Source organism: Brachycentrus maculatus, unplaced genomic scaffold, assembly GCF_059751285.1.
Source record: "Brachycentrus maculatus isolate JH-2025_06_01 unplaced genomic scaffold, ASM5975128v1 h1tg001192l, whole genome shotgun sequence".
Classification (NCBI taxonomy): Eukaryota; Metazoa; Arthropoda; class Insecta; order Trichoptera; family Brachycentridae; genus Brachycentrus; species Brachycentrus maculatus.
The window spans coordinates 2170-22831 of record NW_028281879.1 but is presented as its reverse complement, the minus strand read 5'-3'; the positions used below and the strand labels follow the sequence as shown (position 1 = coordinate 22831).

The following is a 20662-nucleotide window of genomic DNA, read 5'->3' as shown; positions in this document are numbered from 1 at the left end:
TGTTACTATGATGAAAAGAAAGCATGATGGATCGATATAGATGGTCAATAAATAAGTGAAAAGACAAATGAATTAAATTAATGTATATAATATTGAAATTAAAGATTTGATTATTTTTATTGATTGTTGATATGGATAAAGAAGAAGAAGAAACTCTTAACACCCCCGGAGTCATTGATAAATATCAATCATCTGCGAAGGTAGCCAATGGTATTCGCTTCGATTATATTAGAGGTTCTGAGCAAGCTCATCAAGAAGATCTCGGTTGGCTCCAAAATCATCGATCTCTGTGTTCTGGGAGATAACAGCATGCTCGAGGGGCTCAGCAAAGTATTCAATAAAAAACAGATCTTCAAAGGAATATCCTTCCCCACTTGTATTTCTGTCAACGAAATCTGCGGCTATAACTCCCCATACCCCGAAGACTCAACCTCCATCCAAGAAGGAGATTTAGTCAAAATCCAGCTCGGAACCCACATCGACGGATTCGCCACTCTGGTTTCACACACACTCGTTGTCCAATCTGATGCCAAAGCTCCAATCACCGGCAAAAAGGCCGATGTGATCCTCGCCGCTTATAAGGCCATCCAAGCTTCGTTGAGACTCTTCAGGCCTGGAAACTTTAACAACCAAGTGACCGAAGTTATTAAGAAAGTGTGTGAGGCTTACTAAGTCAACCCAGTCTAGGGAGTTATTTCCCACGAAACCAAGAAGCATCTGATTGATGGCAACAAGGTGATTATCAACAAGGAAACTTTTTAGCAAAGAGTCGAAGATCAGGAATTCAATATTAACGATGTTTTCCTATTTGACGTCCTGGTCTCTTCAGGAGAAGGCAAGCCCAGATAAGTAAAGATTCGATGACATGTTTAGCCCGATGTGAAATGCACTATTTACAAACGGTCTCTTGATCGAGCCTACAACCTCAAGATCAAGCAGAGCAGGCAATTTTTCAACGAAGTTCAAAACATGTGCCCATCTTTCTGCTTTAGCTTGAACAGCTTCGAAGACCAAAATGCTGCCAAAATAGGCTTGAAGGAATGTCTAGAACACGAACTCCTAGTGCCATACCCAGTCCTATCCGAAAAGTCAGGAGATGTCGTCGCCCAATTCACAATCACGGTTATGATCACCAAAGGAAAAACCATTGCTCTGACTGGCTTGCCCATCGATGAAGAACTCTACAAAACCGAGAATAGCATTAAGGATGAAGAAGTTATCGGTCTTTTGGCCCAGTCTCTTGACAAGCCTAAAAAGAAAGCCGAATGAGCCAAGATATTTAAAGTTGTGACTTATTATTATAGCTTATATGAATGAATGATATACTATCAGAAGGTTATTGTTTTAATCTTATCACAAAGCTTTATAAGATTCTGCCCTACTTTATTAATCCATTTATTATAGCTTATATATATAGTCAGTTCCTATTCATTTATAAGCTGCGATCAACCCAATGCTTTATAATTTATTGTATAACTATGCGATTGGGGTCGGCCACGAAGAAACCAAGGCAGTAATGATGACTAACCGATGACTAAAGCAGAGATATGGATGCAGATGTTCTCAAGTAACTGAATAATGCATCGGAAATAAACTTATCATCAATAATCGTAACTCTCAGTGGATGTGCTGCGGTCGACTTCGATGACAAGGCCTCTATGCCTTAAATGACTATTTTTGCTCCTCATAAGAGTCATGAAAAAACTGCTATCTTCTGTGCAATTGCTGGCTCGATGCCCTTTTCTTCTGCAATGCCGGCACCGCTTTTCAGAATTAAAGTAACGGAAGATTGGCTTTTTGGGTCTTTTGAATTTGCCATATATCTTTTATATTTTATCATTTTATCTCCTCTTTTCCTCCTATGAAATGGCTTCGTAATTTTTGGCACTGAGTTCAGCCTCACTGATGCAATGGACCATGCTGGAGTTGCCTATTTTGTATTTGTAGACTATATTTTATTCGCTAATTATCGATTGTGGATTTTAACATTTGTTGAGGACTGAGCATCCGTGAGAAGAAGCCACTAAGAACTATTGTGCGCCGGTTGGGGTAACCTAGAGAATAGGCTTTTTCTTGTCGAAATAGATGACCTGAACTGCAAGACATGACCCATTTTAATACCTCTATTAAAACGATTCATATTCATCGACAATTGTCCGGTAAGATGATGGCAATCTTTAACTAGGTAGCCATAATAAGGGCACTTTAGTTAAATTTTATTATACTGAGAAGAGTTTAGCATGCCTGTTTGAACTTAATTAGACTGTCAATCTGTCATGCATTCCTCTCATTGCCATTGTATTAAATTTTTATCATCACATTATTTTTATATATATTATCTAATTATTGTTCCAATTCCTATCAAATTTGTTGAGGACACACGCTACCTCATACAGTGACCCACGCTGTACAATTAACGCGGTTATTCAGTATGAAATAGACATTTGGCTCATGAAATTGTTAGTATGATATCCTTAATTTATGCATAGTATGTTGCTATATACTTCATTTTCTGTATTTTCTGTACTATGTGATAACTCTATAATAATTATGTGATAACCCTGGGATATTTAATAAGTATGTGAGTTGTGATAAAATCATATTTTTAATTATTCCAACCATATATTATTTAATGAGAACATCGAATTATAAAGAAATGGAAACACATTTTGAAATATAATCGAGCCCATGCAGACTAATCTTATGATCATAGTTTTTTTTACTGAAGCAGCCTCCAGTATTTCATCAAGTTTCCTCCGCTGATTTCTTTGAGGATGTCGATAAACTCCTCGGTCTATTTATTCAACGGCATTTCTGCTTGAGAGCTTATTTTCTTCTTCATAGGGCAAAAGAGTAGCAACTATTTAGAGTCTTAGATGTGCAGCTTGGAGAGTCTTTGCGGGAGTGTTGACTTCTAGATCATTTCTTTCTGTAAATTTTCACGATACTTTGCAATAAATTGAACAATCGTCTTCTTTATGAGAATTTACTCATTGTAGGGGCTTGCGGTGGTGTTATTATTGTTGGCATTGATCAGATTGTTGTTGACCGCAATTTGTTTCCGGAGTTCCTCGAGTAGCTGTTTGCCTGCTTCTGTCTTTGGCTACATCTTCAGGAGGTTTTTTTGTTTCCCTGTTGCATGGTTGCTGTTTTGGCTGAAGTTTGTGTTTTCGTTATTCATTTGATGTTCCTTGTGCTCCTTATGCTCTTTGTTTTCTTTGTGTTACTTATGTTCCTTCGGCTACTTCTGCTCTTTTGTCTGCTATTTTTTGTATTGTTTTAGGTTTGAAGTTGAATTGCGGCTGCGATGATCGCTTCTTGATAGTAACTTATTATTTTCTGCCTTCGTGATTTTCATATTGAGGTTTCTTTGTTCAGACCGATTCTGCTGTACAAGTGGTTCTTTGATGCTCTGATGTTGCATCAAAAGAGGATTATTTGGCAGCTCTGATGATTTCCCCCTCTGCAAATTCCTTTTAAAGTTATCAATTACATATCTTTAGTTTCTTTTTTTCCAGGAGTAATAAACATTATCGATGGAGTCATGGCCCAAAGAATTTGATCTCTTTTCGTTTTATGCCTTATTATTGATTACAATGTTCTAATTGATATCCGTTGAAGCTTATTCATCCAATTATTTTAAAATGGCATCCTTTTCCTTGGCAATTAAATCGATGATCTAAAATAAATGCACATTGTACATCGACTTCCTCGGCTTTCCGACGATAATATGCAATCCTCTTAGCTATGGACTGCAAGGAGACTTCATCTTATTTGGTTTCCTTGAATATTTCGCTGGCAATTAGACCCCAGTGATCTGGCTGCTAATTGGCCTCTTTGACAGAGTCGGGCTCACCCTGAATATTCTTATTGGAAGACAGCAACTCATTATTCATTAATTCCGGGTAATTGATAAAGAAGCGCGACATTTCCTCCCGAAAGTGCTGAATGCTATCCCCATTTTTTTATTAATTGGAGGACAGAGATGACTCATAGGAGCCATCACTGACTTAACTGTCGTTGGATTCGAATTTTATGTAGTAAGACTCGATGTCATGGTCATGCTTAAACTGCGATTTCTATTCCATGGCGTTGTCTACGAGCCAATATGGATCGAATTATTACGAATATGTATGCGAATTCTACAAATTCTATTTAATGCTGTAATAATCGCATCGATTTAGATCGGTTCAAATGCCGACAAGCTGATAACTGAATGATGAGATAGGTTTCTTATATAGCAATATGATGAGCGCATCGATTGATCATTGACTATTCATCATTTGTTGTCGAGGATGAATCTGTCTCAAAAATGCATCGTCAAACTTGGGATATGGAAAGTACGGCAAAAGCCATACATTGGAAGAAGTCCCCAATATGCACACTTCTATAAATGAAAGCGATCGATCAATGAATAGGACATGAATGGATGAATAGATTGTTTAATGATCAATTGTGAAGCATGATTAATGTCCAATTTCGACTGACAAGCGAGTAATTAATTTAATTGTTTAAAGCTGAAATAATAGTCAATAAAATAGTCAATAAATAGTCAATAAAATAGTCAATAAATAGTCAATAAATAGTCAATAAATAGTCAATAAATAGTCAATAAATAGTCAATAAATAGTCAATAAATAATGATTAAAATTAATTAAATAATGAACGAGTCAATGTTAATTGAATTAATAAACAGAATAAAAATAGCAATAAATTAAATGATAGTAATAATGGTGGATGAATAAAGGGTGATGATAGATAAGGGGTTGGGGTGGGGTTGGGGTTGGGGTTGGGGTTGGGTTGGGGTTGGGGTTGGGGTTGGGGTTGGGAGTTTCTCTGGGGGAACAACATCACTCGAAGGGTCGATCCCATTGCTCGAGCCGGCAGGTTGTGCGAGAATCGGGCGAGCACAGCTCCATTGTCACCATGGGCTCGATTTATTCTGCCCCAAATTGTTCGGAAGCGCTTGTCTTGTTGTCCAGAAGTTTTCTTGTATACGTAAACAACTCTCTTTCCAAAATAGTACCTAGCAGCTGTTCGGTCGTTCACTCCTTCAAGGCTGAGGATGCATTGGCTCGTGTTCTGTTGGACTTTGGATCTCCTAAAACCAGTGAATTTTGCTCGAACCCAGAGTCGGACCTGCTTACCTGAACTCTTCCGGGCGATTGGCTTTGTCTTTGATACAATTTCTGGCATTTGAATTATTATGGTTGGGAATAATTATGATTATTTATTAAATTTCTCTATAAATAATAATTGTATCCATAAATTATATTTGTTAGCTCTCCTTTTCAATTTACAGCTTCAATTTTAATTTACATATATTAACTTCAATATAAATTCAATCTTCACATTTCAACTCTAACATCAATTTCTGTATATCACTATAGATTGTATTATTTAGACTGTAATCTGTCTTTTGCGCTTTGCCTGCCTGTTTTGTGTTCTATTATTGTAATTTTTAATAATCTATTTGTCTAAAAGCATCCCCATGCCGAATCGACAGATGAAACATGAAACATAACATCAATAATCTTCACTTTTGCTATTAAATGTTATTAATCATGGAGCTTAAATTTTCTCTTCAATGTTGGCCTCTTTATTGGTCAGATCACCGCTGACTTCCTCTTTTTTCTCCACAATATCTGCACTGGCTGACGGCTCTTCCTGTTTTGCATTTACTTTATCGATCAAGATACTCTACTATTTCGAATCGATTGATTTCTTGATCTCTAATACGAAAGCAGCCTCCTTTCTTTGATCCTATTTGTTTTAACCTTCTGCACTTTTAATGGATTTGTATTAATTGGAGTCTATACTCTTCTTATTTACTGCAATTTGTTCATCCTTGCCGCCCTTTTCTCCATGTTCGATTTTCCCTTTTTCTTCAATGTTATTGTCTTAAATTATGTTAGTATGGGTATTTTTCGCATTATTGTTCAATTATAACCCTTTTTTGCTGCCATTTGAATCGATACTTTTCTTTTGGATTGGAGAGGCATCTTATTCTTCAATTCTTTCGATGCTGCTCAGTTTTTAAGGATTCGCAATATTTTTCCTGTTTTAATGGTTGCCTTTTGTATCCAATAAATCATCCAAAGTGAGTTAGTTGCTCACCAAATACAAAGATTATTCCTCTCGATCATATCTTAGCCGGTCGAATAAAAGCTATATTTTCCCTTGGCACTCCTCATCTATAAACTACATTGCTTCATCTCTTGGAATTTATATAACCTTAATCCCTTTGCTCTATTTTGTATCACCGTTGATCTGCAAACACTTCGACGTAAGTTTAATGGTAACTAAGAAATTGACACCATTGATGACTTTGACCCGGCATGTCTATATCGGCTCAGCCTTCTTTTTATAAAAGGCAACCAGGCTGCTTCTTTTGCTCCGGGATTTATCCAGATGAGATTGGCTGGCTTGGGGATAATGCGACATTAGCTTGAGAATATTCTTCTTTTCATTCCAGTCTGAATTTAGCCGATCTATGTCGTAATCTGACTTCTTGTCCTGGAGTCTGCGCACTAACTTCGAGTTTTCGATTTCGATTTACTCCATTTGTTTCTTGCGAAAAGTAGAGTTGAGACTGCGGTTGTTGCCATTTTTCCATGGGTTGTTGCTCATTCTTTTGGTCTTCACCATGATCGATGATATCTTTTCAAGCAATATTCGGTTTTCACGTTAGATTTCTGTAAATTTTATCTCATTCTGGTATTATTTTTTGCCATTATTCAAGTGCACATGGTCTGATGACTCTTGAGGGCCTGCAAGAGGCCTGATGTTTCTTAAATTGTTCTTATGGTAGCCCAAGGATCTCTCCTCTTACCTCTTCTGAATTATCCTGTTCGTGTATGGAGTTCCTTTGAACATAAATGTTAATTTTATTTATACACATTCGATGCATTCGTCAATCTCGGATATATAACTAATGAGCTTTCAAATTTAGTCGCCCAATGCGTCCATTGCGAAAACTCAATAATAATTAAAAGTTTAACTATAGTTGCAGATCATGCATACAATTATTCTTTCTGGTGAAGAGGGGCTTGTTTTTAAACAGGAATTTCGACCTTGACTTATTTCTTTGCAATGACTTGCTATTTTTTGGCGTTTAGTTTGTTCCCACCGATTTAATTCCATAGAGCCTGGAAAGCTGGGTCTTCTTCGACTTCTTCCCGGTCATCTGGCCAATCCAACTCATATTTATTTTTGGCTTACTCCACAATCCCTACCCAGTCCTTTTTCTCCATTAAATCTTGCATTTCTTTGATGTATTTGTTCGAGTCTTCCAATGCGTTGATTGTCTACTTTGAATATCATGAATACTTCGGCATTGACTTGCTGCATTTCTACTTCCGATAGTTTTTCATTTAATAGTTTCACGCGGATCTAAGCACTGTCAATAAACTTCTCTATGTTCTTTTTTGCCTGGAGAAGCGGCACAAGCTTCTTTTTATTGCCAGTTTCCTGAAACTCTGGTAGCAACTCCTTAATCTTGACATCGATATTTTCAATATCGTTGGTTTTGGCTTTTACCATGTTCTTGACTTTGTCTCTGCTTATTTTAATTTTGGATTTCACAATATCGGCCTCATAGACTTGTTCTTGGGCTTTTGATTTCATGACACTTGCGTTCTTATCCTTCTTTTATTTTTTGCTAAACAAGCCTCCCATTGTAATGAAATATATTGTAGCATTATTTTTACTTTCAGAAATATCTGATTAATATCATCAAGAAGATTCAGCCACTTTGGCCCTTGAATACATCGCTTCGTATTTGTCATGTAAAATTTTGTGCTATTCCTCTTCTTTCTTCAACTCGCTTAACTTCTTTTCTAACGTATTTTCCAAAGACTTAATCAATCTCTCGTATTAGCTTTGAATCCTTGACACTTCTATTTCTGTCTTCTGAAGGACATCGTTCTTAATCTTGGTCTTATTGATTTGCATGGTAGCATCGAGCCATGATTTCAAGACACTTTTCATGACTCTGTGGCGATAGTATTGCTCAGACCGAACATCCATTTGCCGTAAGTATTTTTTGTGGTCACTATAAGCCTTCCAAGCATTAAAATAATTCTTTTTGGCATTCTTCTGGCTTAAGTAGTTGGCTAGATTCTAAATTTCATCGTTCTTCTTTTGGACCTACATGATCGAAATGGAATTACTTTTCTGTTAAGAATGCAAAAAGCATCAAACTATTTCTTGCACCTGGAATAATTCTGGTCGAAATGCCCTCCATAGCTCTCGAGGAGGGCTCCCGATTTAATTTAATATTCGGAAGTCATCACTTCAGCGTCAAACCTAAATATCTCGCTTGCATTTTCTGCCCACTCATCTAAGTTTCTTGACTGCTCGGTCAGGAAGTATTTCTTGGCCCCCAACTAGGATGCAACTTTATGAATTTCGGATGCTTCAATGTTTTCTCTGCTTTAGCTTTGGTTCAAGCTATCCTCTGCTCTGTCTGCTCTGAACATTTAAATTCTAACAATTATTTACTGTCAAATAATTCATTCAATTATAAGCATCATTTGAATAATTCACTTGAACGTATCAAATAACCGCCTCACTGAAACTGCCAGTTCGCATCAGCATCTAACCTTTATAAATCGATCCCTTCGCTGTAGCCAGTGTAGCCCACATCTGTAAAGCTTTGATCTATCAACTTGATGTTATGTATTTTCTTGCTTGTTGATTATTTTCCATACCATTACTCATCGGAGTCCTCTGTATTGTGAGTAAAGACGTTGTTGTCTTCAGTGTAGGCATCTTCTTGGTCAGATTCATACATCCATACCTCTTATCTGGGCTCGTCGACATTATAATCTCTGCTTTTGACTTCTTCATGTTCCTTCTTGCTCCTAAATTTACAATTATAAATACATTTTTTATTAGTTCGACTTATACTTGAGCCAAGGATGGGACAGCATCTCTTATGCAGTTGCTCTGCTTTCAGGCAGGCAGTTCAGCATCGGCTTCATGAACTTTTAGAACTTCTCGGCTTCATCCTTCACGAAACCATACCTAATTCAAATTTAATAGTACTTTGCAATCATGAAATCCTTGATTGACCATTGCTGCAAATTCGGTACTCTTTTCAGCTTTCCCTTGCTTGAAAAATATTTTTTAAACTTAGTGCAACGCCTGCTGAACTTTTTGGGGAAAATTCCAAGAAGTTCCATCATCTGGGCAATGTGGTCATCATTTTTTCCATAGATGCCATTCGAATCTCTTTTCGGGTTGAATAATAAGTCTCCTGTGAGCATTTCGAATGTCATGCAGGCTAATGACCATAAATCTGCTGTTGTGTTGTATTTAGAGCCTAAAATAACTTCAGGGCCGCGATACTGTCTCGTTTGAATTTATGTCGCAAAGTGATAATGAGTCCAACAAGCGTTCCCCAAATCAGCAACTTTAATTTTGAAACCCTCTTCCAATGGCTTCACTTTATCGAAGACAAGTTTTGGATTAATCGCCTTTGAAAGAATATCCTTTCTGATTTATTTTTTTTTGTCCACTTTTTTAGTTAGAATTTATTTTTTTTCAGTCGGATTTTACAGTCTTTCTTTCAATACTTCTTCGTATTTCCTCATTTTTCTTTTGATCCCTTTCTTTTGATTCTTATTCAGCTTTTAAGTTTAAAGCCTGAATTTTAGGTGAGCAAGCTTTTGCCCCTCATCCGTAGTGATCGAAGATTAATTTTCGTCATTCATGGAATTTTCATCATCCTCTTTGGAACTTTCTTCTTCTTCAGATTATTGGCCATTTCCGAAGTCGAAATTTTTTCTGTAGTATCTCAGTCTTTCCAGAAAAACATCTCTATTATTCAGTTGTCCATCTTCAACAATTTTTTTAATTTAGTCGTCTGTCAAGCAGAGTAGAACATTTTATGGCTTTAAGTCTGTATGGATTATTTTGCAGATTCTATTCAAAAAATCGAGACCAATCAAGACCTGCTCTGTCATTTCTCTCACAGTGTCCAACGACAGGCCTTTGTAGTCTGTTCTTTTCAGTACTTCCAATAAGTTCACGCCTAAAATCTCATAAACCATGCAGAAATGATTGCCGTAAGGTCCTTTATAGAGGAAGCAATTAAGAAGATTGAGCACATGACTGTCATCTCTATTTACTTATTTTTCAGGCTTGTTTTTGTATTTCGCAGCTGATTTGATCCACTCGGAAGATTTGGACAAACTGGCAATTTTTTGGAGAATTTAGACTTCGTCATATGACGCATCCAAGTAGTGAGGAGCTGACTTCATGACTTTGACGGCCACATAAGTCTTATGTTTGAAATCCTTAGCAAGCCAAACAGTTGAAAAGTGACCCCATCCAAGTTTCTGAATCAGTACGTACCTGTTAATCAAAACTTATCCGATATGACAGGGATGATATCCTCCGATTTTATAATCCTCGATTCCTTCGTCCTCACTGTGATACTCGTCGTTGAGCTCTCTGACCCAGTCGGTCAAGTTCTTGGGCTCAGAATTCTGATCCTCTAGATCTATTTTCTAAACTCCATCTTCGCCTTCGCCATCGCCATCGTTCGGGGATAGATGCGAGGGTTATTACTCACTGTCACTGGGTTCATCCTCATAATCATGGCTATTATCTTAGTTGTTATCATCATCTTCGGATAAAGCATGCAAAAGTACCTTCGATGTATTTTTTTTTGTTGTTCATCACTTTGAATCAATATTTAAATTATTCTGAATCACGCATTTTCATAATCAAATTAGGATAGAACATTATTCTGAATGATAAGTAGTAACGTAATAAATCATCTCACAGTCTGTGCTTCTATCCTTTTTCGATTTTCTCTGCGATCTCAACTCTATCTCCTTTCGATGCTTTCATTGGTTTCTATGAAACCTGCGAGGATTTTAATTTGTAATGCAAGTTAAGGGCGCATAGTTTTTCAACAACATTCTTTTTGATCTTTTTGACAACTTTTCCATCGTACTCAACCCATCCATCGCCGTTGTCATCTTACTCAGCAGTATTGATAAATGTTCGGTATTTGGTGCTTTCATTTGAACTACCTTCAATGGATGTGAGTCCCACTAATCGATATTTTTTGCCTTTGATCACGATTTAATCATCAAACTTGATGTGCTTGTTGATGATCTTGATGAATCCATCTTCTTAGATGATACGCTCAAGATACAATATAATTTTTTCAGGCGGGTTTATTATTTACTCTGTTATCTTCACATTGCACTCGAAACCGCAGCAAATAGGCTGAGTCATTTCTTAGTAGCCATTTTGAAGCTGGGAGAACGAATTAGTAAGAGTGTCAACATCATTTTTTCTCTCAAGGTTCATGTTAATATGCGAGGAATGGTCCTTTACAATATCCTTTTTAAAGAGATTGAGGGCCTTCCAATCCACGCAGACCATAACGTCTGATATCTTGATTTGCCATGAAATGGGCTCAGTCTTGGACAGTTTGCAGCCAACACAATAGCTTTCTTCTTATTGTGGGAAGACTGTGGTTTTCAGGAACTTGAAACAGATTGCGCATCGCCCGCTGTAATCCGCGAAGTTCACAGTAAATGGGAAGCTGTCTCCATACAAGTAATCTTTAAACTTATCGAGCTTTATCTTATTGGTTTTTTTGCGATTTATACTTTTGCTAGAACTGCAGATATTTTGGGTTTCACCCTCCTCACAGTCAGCCTCGTAGTCGTTGCTGATGAATCTTTTGGCTTGTAAATATATCATATAATAGAACTCCCTCCACCTCATCCAGTTCGTCAGTACGACCACGAGGGGCATGTTACAAATTTACATATCGTTGCTTGCTTCATTGAAATATCTTTGCTGCAACCGAAGGTGGTATTGCTCTCCATTAGAAAAGCTTCGAGTTGGGAAGTTGGCAATAGTGCCATATCCGACATCATATGAAATTTCCCACTCCTCTCCCTTGCTGAACTTATGGATGACCTGAACGATTGTGCGATGACCATACGGATTATATTACTTTTCGCAAACCTTCCCGAAAATCCAGCCCCTGCTGGTATTTTTGCAATCGATGAACTGGTCAATCTTGATTTATTTATTCTCAAAGTCAACATCTTGCGAGTAGTGGTTAGCAATAAAGTTGGAGAAATCTGTGTGCAGTTAATAGGCGACTATAGTGTCGGTGTCTCTGAGCAGCAGTTGCTCCAGGGTAACAGTGTTGTTAGCCGAACTGTAGTTCTTCACAATCTTATCAAAGTAGACCTCCAGCAGGATATACTTGGCATCGAATTAAAGCCCAGCTACTTTGTTGAACGCCTACTTATAATCTTTCTATAGAATATAATAAACTGGTACGAATGTGGCGCCATATCTCAGTTTAAACCCATATCTTTTGATATCTTTGGCGGCTAAAGTCTGGCAGTAGGGGACATACAATATTTCATAGTATTTTTCCTCGCTGATCGAAACCGGCATATTAATCATGTATCCAATTTGGGTTTATTCTGTAACTTTCTTGCATTTTGAACACTGGATCTTCTTGTGAGTCTAAACAGACAGCTTGTTTATCTCACTCTCTATTTACAACGATTTCATCTCCTCGTTGAGTTCCTCATAAAACTTGTTGATGAACTAAGTAAAATAATAAATACTTCCCGGCACATTGTCGCTGAGAAATTAAAGAAATCTGGGAATATTTACTCGATGGTGTTAGAAATCTCTTTGGGGGATACTTTTTTCTTCTGATTAAGCTCTTTGAAAACTTTGGACATTAGCCCAATTAAAGTAAAACCCTCCTCCTCTTATTCTTCTTCTTCTTCTCCTTCTTCTTCTCCTTTTTCTTCTTCGTCGTTGTACTCGAGCATCTACTCTCGGAAGGGAATGTTGTGATAAAGCTGGATTATGACTGAGTTAATGAAGCCCAAGCCTTTGAAGTTAGGAATTCCAACATAACCAGTCTATTACTTGCTCTTGAGTTTGAATTCTTCGATGGAAGGGAGTTTGAGGCCATTGCCGAGAATTACAGTTTAATGCCCGACAAGCTTACCTTTGCTGAAGAGATCATTTTCGAGCACGCAGATATCATAGATGTAGGACTACCCTGGCACATGAAGTATATACTTTCCTTCTACATTTTTGCCCATTACGACCATGGCTTATTGGAGTTTCTTTTTGGGATTGAAGTACTATATGAAATCTCCAACATTCACCTAGGTGATATCTTTGGGTTTTCCTGCAAACTTCTTGTCGAAAGATGGAAGTTCACTATCTGGAACTGCGAGGATGAAGAGAAGCAACTACGAAGATATTTCAGCCAGGGCATAATCGAGATTTGGAATGGCCTCCCACTTCTGCATGCCAATGCACTTGAAGTAGAAGTTATGAGTTTCGACAAATTTCTAATCGAATACTATCTCCATGACGTTGACACTTATTTAATACTCCCGTCAGTGTAATCGATTGACCCATTGCTATACTTTAGGATTTTCAGGATCTTGGGGTACAGTTCAATGAAGTCGAAGCCAGTCCTCCGGAATTCAGAACTCCCTCCATATATTTTTTTTAGATACTTCCAGACTTTCTAGGAGACCAGCACATAGTCCCTGCTTTCGATGAGGCCGTGCTTCAGTATTTGCTCGTGCTCTCCTTCAAGCACATTGTTATAGATCTGCTGTGGCTTTTCGCCAATGTTGCTGTGCACGAAGTCAAAATTTTTTAGCTATTATGGGTACTACTCATCGGAGCTGCAGTCCTTGATCATTTTTGCTTTATCTTCTTCCCCCCATTTGAGCTCTCTGAACTTTAAAACCTCTGCAAGTTTCTTCTTGTTGCCAATGACCTTTTCCGTTTTGAGAATTTTTTTTGTTTTGTAGGATGCGCACTTTTTATTGGCTTCGGAATTGATGGTGATTCCATACTCCGATTTGACATATATCTTCCATGTTTCGAACCATTTGTAGTTGACAAGATAGCTGATGTAGCGCTCTTCACTCTCAATATAGAGGTTATTCCAGCTATTAAAGTGGCCGACTAGCTCTTTTTACAGCTTCTCCTCGTTGAACACATTGAATATCTTCCTGAACTTCTGAGTGCTGAAGTAATTTCTGCACTTCTACAGCCACTACTTGAGTGAGAAGAGAGTTTTGTTGGCTGGCATGAGCTCCTCGAGGATTTATTATGGGAGGTACTTGGGTATTTCGTCATCTTCATGCTCTTCCTCGGAAATGATGCAGTTCGCGCAGCAATTAATTAGCAGCTCCAACTCGGCCTTGGATATTTACTTGGAGAGGGACTGGTCGAATATTAAGTAAACAAGGGTTTATATGGTCTCTTATGGGCCGAAGTAGCAAATACTGATCATCGAGAAGAAGTTATTCCAGTCGATAAAGCCATGGCCATCAAAATTGAACATTTGGAAGAATCTTTACTTTTGTTTCTATGGTTAGTGGGTGAGTACGTCAGAGTAGTTCGCGATCTCGGAGAAGATTTTGATGAAATCTTACTCGGCTAAGTGAGTGTACTTCGGGTAATCAGGATGGTTCGTAGCCGACTGGTCATATACCTTCTTCAATTTGAACACTTCAAACGTGGTCCATGAGTCCTTTATTTGTGAGACCTGCACTTTCTCAAAGTAGGACCCTAGAATAAAAGCTAAGTTTACAGTAGTGCTCGATTGGAGTTGAGGCTAAGCATTAATTGCCCATTCTTCTATTTGTATATATTATAATGACACTGCCAATGACTAAATTGTTCCATCATTGGAATTCATTCACAGAAAATCAAAATGATATCAGAAATATTACAAAATTCTACTTCGATACCTTTGATCAAATCAATGCAGTTTTCTATACATTTTGAAGTACTTTTTCAACTGCTTCATCTTATGGGATACACTCATTAGGCTTATGGAGCTGTTCAGTAGTTTCGAGGCTTGAATCATTCGTTATATCATTTATGTACACTATTTACATTCGTCCAGTGTGATCTCATAGATGCTCGGCTCACATGGAATTTATTCATCGCGGAAGCCCCAATTTTTATTCAATTTCTCTTTCTCTTGCACTTGCTCATATGTATGTTTTCTTTCATATTTTCGTTCGTATTTTTGTTCATGTTCATGTTCATTTTAATGTTCATGTTCATGTTCATTTTAATGTTTTTGTTCATTTTCATTTTCATGCTTGTTCGGCTAGTGTTAATGCTCATGTTATTTCTCATGCTAATATTTATGTTATTGTTCATGCTATTGCTCTTGTTCATAATATTCTTCTTATTTTTTTGTACCTTCTTGATTAATTTCTAGCATCTAAAATCGATCAGCCATCATTTCTTATTTTAAGGGTGCACTTTACGCCTTTATTTATTCGAATCCGCCCAGGACATTTTATGGATTCGCATTATTGCCTAAATATTGGAAGGCAATGTCTGCGAGCTTCTTCAATGTCTGCGAGCTTCTTGTTTATCTTCTAACCTGCGACTCTGTCCTCGCAGGTGGCCTCGTGTGCATGCAAATCCCCCCTGAGGATGATATGCAACGAGTTATGCGAACACACTCCGTAAAGGTGCTCGACTTTAAGCCGATCCTTGCATCGATTGATATGCCAAAAATACTTCTCGGGGCCAAATCTATGCGAATCGTTGTAAGGGCAGGAAGTGCGGTCCATTTTTTAATTATTGCAAGAATCTAATATTTAGAGTTCCATTTCATTCTCTATTTATTTATAATTGGCTGCTTTGTCCAAATAAGTGGCACTAACAATAAAATGGGATGCTTGGATTGAGAACTGCTTTGGAAATAAACGGCAGCATATTACTGTCGACTTTTCCTCTGTTGGAATTCTGATAAAGATTATCTGATAAATTTAGGACATAAACCTCATGCAAAACGCAAAAAAAGAAGTATTTAATAGCTGCAGAGAGTCGCAAGAGTGAGCAGTTGATTTCAGGACATTAGAATATGAATGAACAAAGGAATGCGATATATGAATATGATAAAGAGTATAATATAGGGGTTTGGTATAGGGGCATGATATATGATGTGTACCACCGAACAATATACTTAATTAATGAATTTTTGAATAGGGATAATAATTTTATATTGGATCTTATGCCCCGAATCCGCAAGCAGCCCAAACGATCCACAAAGAAAGTTAATCTGACGATTCTCAAAAACCCATTTATGCACTAACTACCCTACTTTCCCGACACTATTGCTGAAAACATCAGTAAGCTCGATTATATTATCCCCAAACGTATTTAAGATCTCATCGCGTAGCCGCATGGCACTATTTCCTCTAACATTGACCAGATGAAGGAAGCCATGCAGCACCAGTAAAAGAAAATCTAGCAGCTCAGAGAATAATGCAACAGGATGCGCAAAAAGAGCATCACTCAGGCAGAATAGTTCGAAAAGTACGACATAGAAAACAACCCCCACGGGATGAGCCCGCATGAGGTCAACCCTCATGAAGTGAACCCACATGAGATGAATCCGGAGGGAGAGCAGCAAGATGAGTACGAGGATGAGGACATGAAAAACGGAGGGAGAAGTTTGTTTGATCTATTAGGATTTTCGGTCGAAGTCAATGACCCTGACTGGTTCCATCACCATTAAAATGAGTAATTGGATCTAGTTTGATTTCTTGATATTACTATTTACCCAATCTTATTCGTACCGTATACCTCACGCAATTCTGAGTACACTTGCATATAATTGGAAAACAGGAATATCACATGATGAGAAAGCAGGAAGCCTGAAGTATTGGTATAACTACGATCCATATGTGATAAGTTGATAATATAATATTCAGAGGGGCTATGCGTGAAGATTTGATGTTTCTGCTCGTCTTGCCACTCATTCTGATCCTGCTGTCCACTTTTTGTATTGCACTCCTCTCTTTGCTGAACCTAGTGCCTATTTCCACAAACATACGCAGCCAGAATTTAGAGCTTTTGTCGATTCTGCTGATCTGCTACTACGCCATCATCGGCCTGCTCTCCTACGACAACACCCGGATCTACAAAGGCAAAATCAAAATGCTCTCCATCAGCCACCAGGAGTAGACTATAACCAAGCGTGCCAAAATATATGGAGAGGACACACAGGCGCAGGTAGAAAAATTAGAGAAGCAGGCAGAGTTCATCGAATGGAAAACAAACAAGGCACAATCCCACAGGGAATCCGACTTGGATAGGTAAAAAAATAAGCCCTCCAGGACTCAGGGAAACTGTATTCTCTTCGAAGAATGCGACTCTGACGACTCTGACGAGTATGCCGTGTATAATGACAACAATATCTCGTGCCACCGGATGGCCACCTGCAAAAAAATGTTCTGATTGTTCATTACTCATGTAAATATAACTGCGTTTGCGACTGAGTAAGCCAATAAGATTTGATTTCGTTCAATCATTGTGAGTCCTTCAGCATTGTGCGCACTTGCTTTTGTTTTGTTCTGAATTACTTAACTCTTTTTTCTCTATTGAAATATAATATAGGATCTGCATATGAAATACTGCTTACGTACATCTGTGAATTACTGGAAGCTCTTTCAGAGTTTCGCAGATGATGTGGAACATCTATTCAATACCAGAGCCAGTTTTAGCTGAGACTGCAAAAGGCATCAATTCCTAGCTGAGCGCATAGCTATTAATTATATCATTATTGATTCGAGCAAGCAGGTCAGACTTGTTGCCTACAAGGCATATGAGAGTGTCTTTGGGGCAGTTCTGTCTGACTTCCTGGATCCAATAAGACTGCAAGGATGAAAACGTTTAGGGTTATGTGGTATCGTAAACCACTAATGTGGCGTCGGCATCTGCAGTTTACTCTATAAAATACCACGATAGTAAGTCTTAGTGATGGTTCTGAATCTTTACTGGCCTGAGGTGTCCCATATTTGAATTTTGCAGATCTTGCCGTCAGGCAAAATAATTTTTTTAAATTTAAAATCAACGCCAATCGTCGGCAGGTAGCTATCCTCGTAGGAATTATCGATGAATCTACGCAGTATGCAGGATTTTCCCACGCTCATGGACCCCACGATCACTATTTTGAGCTAAAGGTCGGGGCATTAAATCATGTTGTATAATTATAATATCTCCGACTATCCAATAAGCTATGACAATAATAACTATTTAATTATCATTATCATAATGCCACTATTCTTTATCTCTCTAGCCAATCGACCTCCTTGGCAACTTATCAAGAGGATATCAAACACTTGCTACCAAGATTATGAATTATTAAAATGTTTATGATAAATCAGTATTTCAGATGTTTTATCGGCTCACTCGATATTTGGACCTTACGGAGCGTGCTCTCGATGATCTCTCTCATCTGCTACTTACGGTTGAGAATAGCTCGGGCCTGCTCATCTTGGTCGATATATATTTCCAACTCGTCAATCAACTACTTGTTCACTTGCTCGTACTATGCGATCAGAGCCAATAGCTTATCGATCTCCCCATTCAATTGCTTGTTGCTCTCCAAGCCTAAGTAGTGCTATTTCCGCAGTTTCTACTCTTCTGCGATGATGGCATCGAGCTCGGATTCCTGGGCTCGAATGCTGGCCTCGACTGCTGCGAGCCTCCCTGCAAGCTATTTCCCTCTTGCTGCCTAGTTTGTTGAGTTGGCTGCATTCCCCCCTGCCTATTTTCTATTTTTGTCGGCCTGGCTGAGCAGGTTGGCTAAGGTGATTTTCATTTCTTCTATGGAACTTCTCAAACTGGCCAACTTGTTCTCGGCTTTCTTGGCCTCGTCGTTCTTTTGCTTAAGCTCGGCAACTAATTTGACATTATCGTTTTCGGCCTGATGCAAAGTCTTGTCGAGCCTGGCATTGGTGGATTCGCTATTTCTGACTTGCTTTTCGATGTTTTTGAGCTTGAAAATGTTCGCGTCGAGAAGCCGATCCAGCTCCTCGCATTTTGCTTCCAGCTTCGATCTCTAATCCTTGAGAATTTTGATGCTATGGCTTATATCTTTGTTCTATTGATGCGCCCGGTCGTTTTTGTTTTCCATTCCCTTGATCTCGTATCTTATGTTTTGAATCTAAGTGCCTCTTGCGTCCGACATTCTTTTCATCCCGCTGTTCTATCTCATCAGCTCTTCGACCTCGATATTGGCCCTTTGGAGTTGGGATTTGATAGCTTATATTTCTTCCTTGAGCTCGATGATGCTATTCTTATCGATGTCTGCTTTGATTCTCTGCTCTTTCTCTGACCTCACCTTCTCATCCATGAGAAGGGAGTACTTGTCCTCGAGAGTGAGAATGAGCTAATTGAGCCTCAGGAAATCGCCCTCGAGCTGTCTGAGCTCATAGACATCACTCTTGAGATGGCTGATCAAAACATCCTTCTGCCCATTTTCGGCCTGAGCAACGTGATGCGCCTTCACTGCAGCATCGTTGTATTCGAGGTATTTGCTGTACATCGTCGTTATTTTATTAATAATTATTATTTACAAAACACCATATAAGCAACTACATTGACCCAAAGTAAATATGAATGGAATACGCGGAGGTTCATTCAGCCTTGTATGAACCAATTAACATTATTCTGATTAAAGATGCTTCAATGATGTTTTACTGATAGATTTTGGAGCTGGTGTGAGCAAATAATATCGGGGAGGCCTGCCTATAAAGCATGAAGGCAGTTTAATCATTTCAAAATCTCCCTCTATGCATAAATCAAGCCAACTACCCAGCCAATATGCCGCTAAAGTAAACACATGAACCTACATATAATGCTATCCATATCTGCGAAACCTCAAAAACTATAAAGTCCAGATTCAACATTATATTATGGCATTACATTATAAAAAACTATATTACAGTATTGCTATACTACAGAATTTGATTAAATTATATTGCATTAAATGAATTTTAATTGAGTTTTAATAAAGTTAGAAATGCGACAGTGAAAAATTAAATCACCCTCGGTTCTGGTTGCTAATCATAGATTTCTCGAAGGGGTGATTGGATTTTGGATATTTTTAATCTCACTCTTCTGCAAGTGAATGTTTCGTTTTATTGGTGCATATGAATTCAGTGAAATATGGCAACATGAAAGCCAAGGCAAATTCAATGAAAACACATGATAGTGCTTGATAATTCTTGAGCCAGATTCTTTCAGCCTGGAAAAGCAGGCAGAAGAAAATTAGTTTAAGAAATTCAAATAGATTATTGCTTTAAGCTCAAATATAGAGCTGCAATTCAAATATTGAGCATTGAAGGAGTAGTTTGGGCATTAATCATGCGTGGATTTGCTCAGAATGGAATCTTTAGATGAGCAACGTCTTATATTCAGTAATATAATAATAAATCAATGTCAATGCCTGAGTCCGTTTTTTATGAGCATCAATAGAGCTCCTCTCAAATTAGTTATGACATCAAGTATTCCGATGATGTCAATATGAACTACTATGTCGACCAATTCTTGGTGATCTATGACCAGTAAAAAAAGGAATAAGGGGAGTTTGAAATTGGAAACAAGGATTAGCTGACCACCCTTAAGGATTTGAGTCTAGCCATCAATGTAACCAGTTACGAAGATGAATAGGGCGAGGAATCATTAGAGCTCACAGAAAAAAAGACGGGGTTTCACAATTTCCAAAAGCATCTGGTAACCACATTGAAACAGTGGATTAAAGTTGAGAAGATCGCATTGAATTCGGACACCAACAATTTATAAAGGAAACTTT

At 38.1% G+C, this 20662-nt stretch overlaps 1 protein-coding gene across 1 annotated transcript; it reads left to right on the top strand.

The window, feature by feature from the left end:
• The first annotated feature begins 207 nt into the window (after positions 1-207).
• LOC148299305 (uncharacterized) lies at positions 208-672 on the top strand. Its single transcript, XM_088276214.1, has one exon. It carries the CDS (start codon positions 208-210, stop codon positions 670-672), a length of 465 nt encoding a protein of 154 aa, XP_088132340.1.
• Positions 673-20662: the final 19990 nt, after the last annotated feature.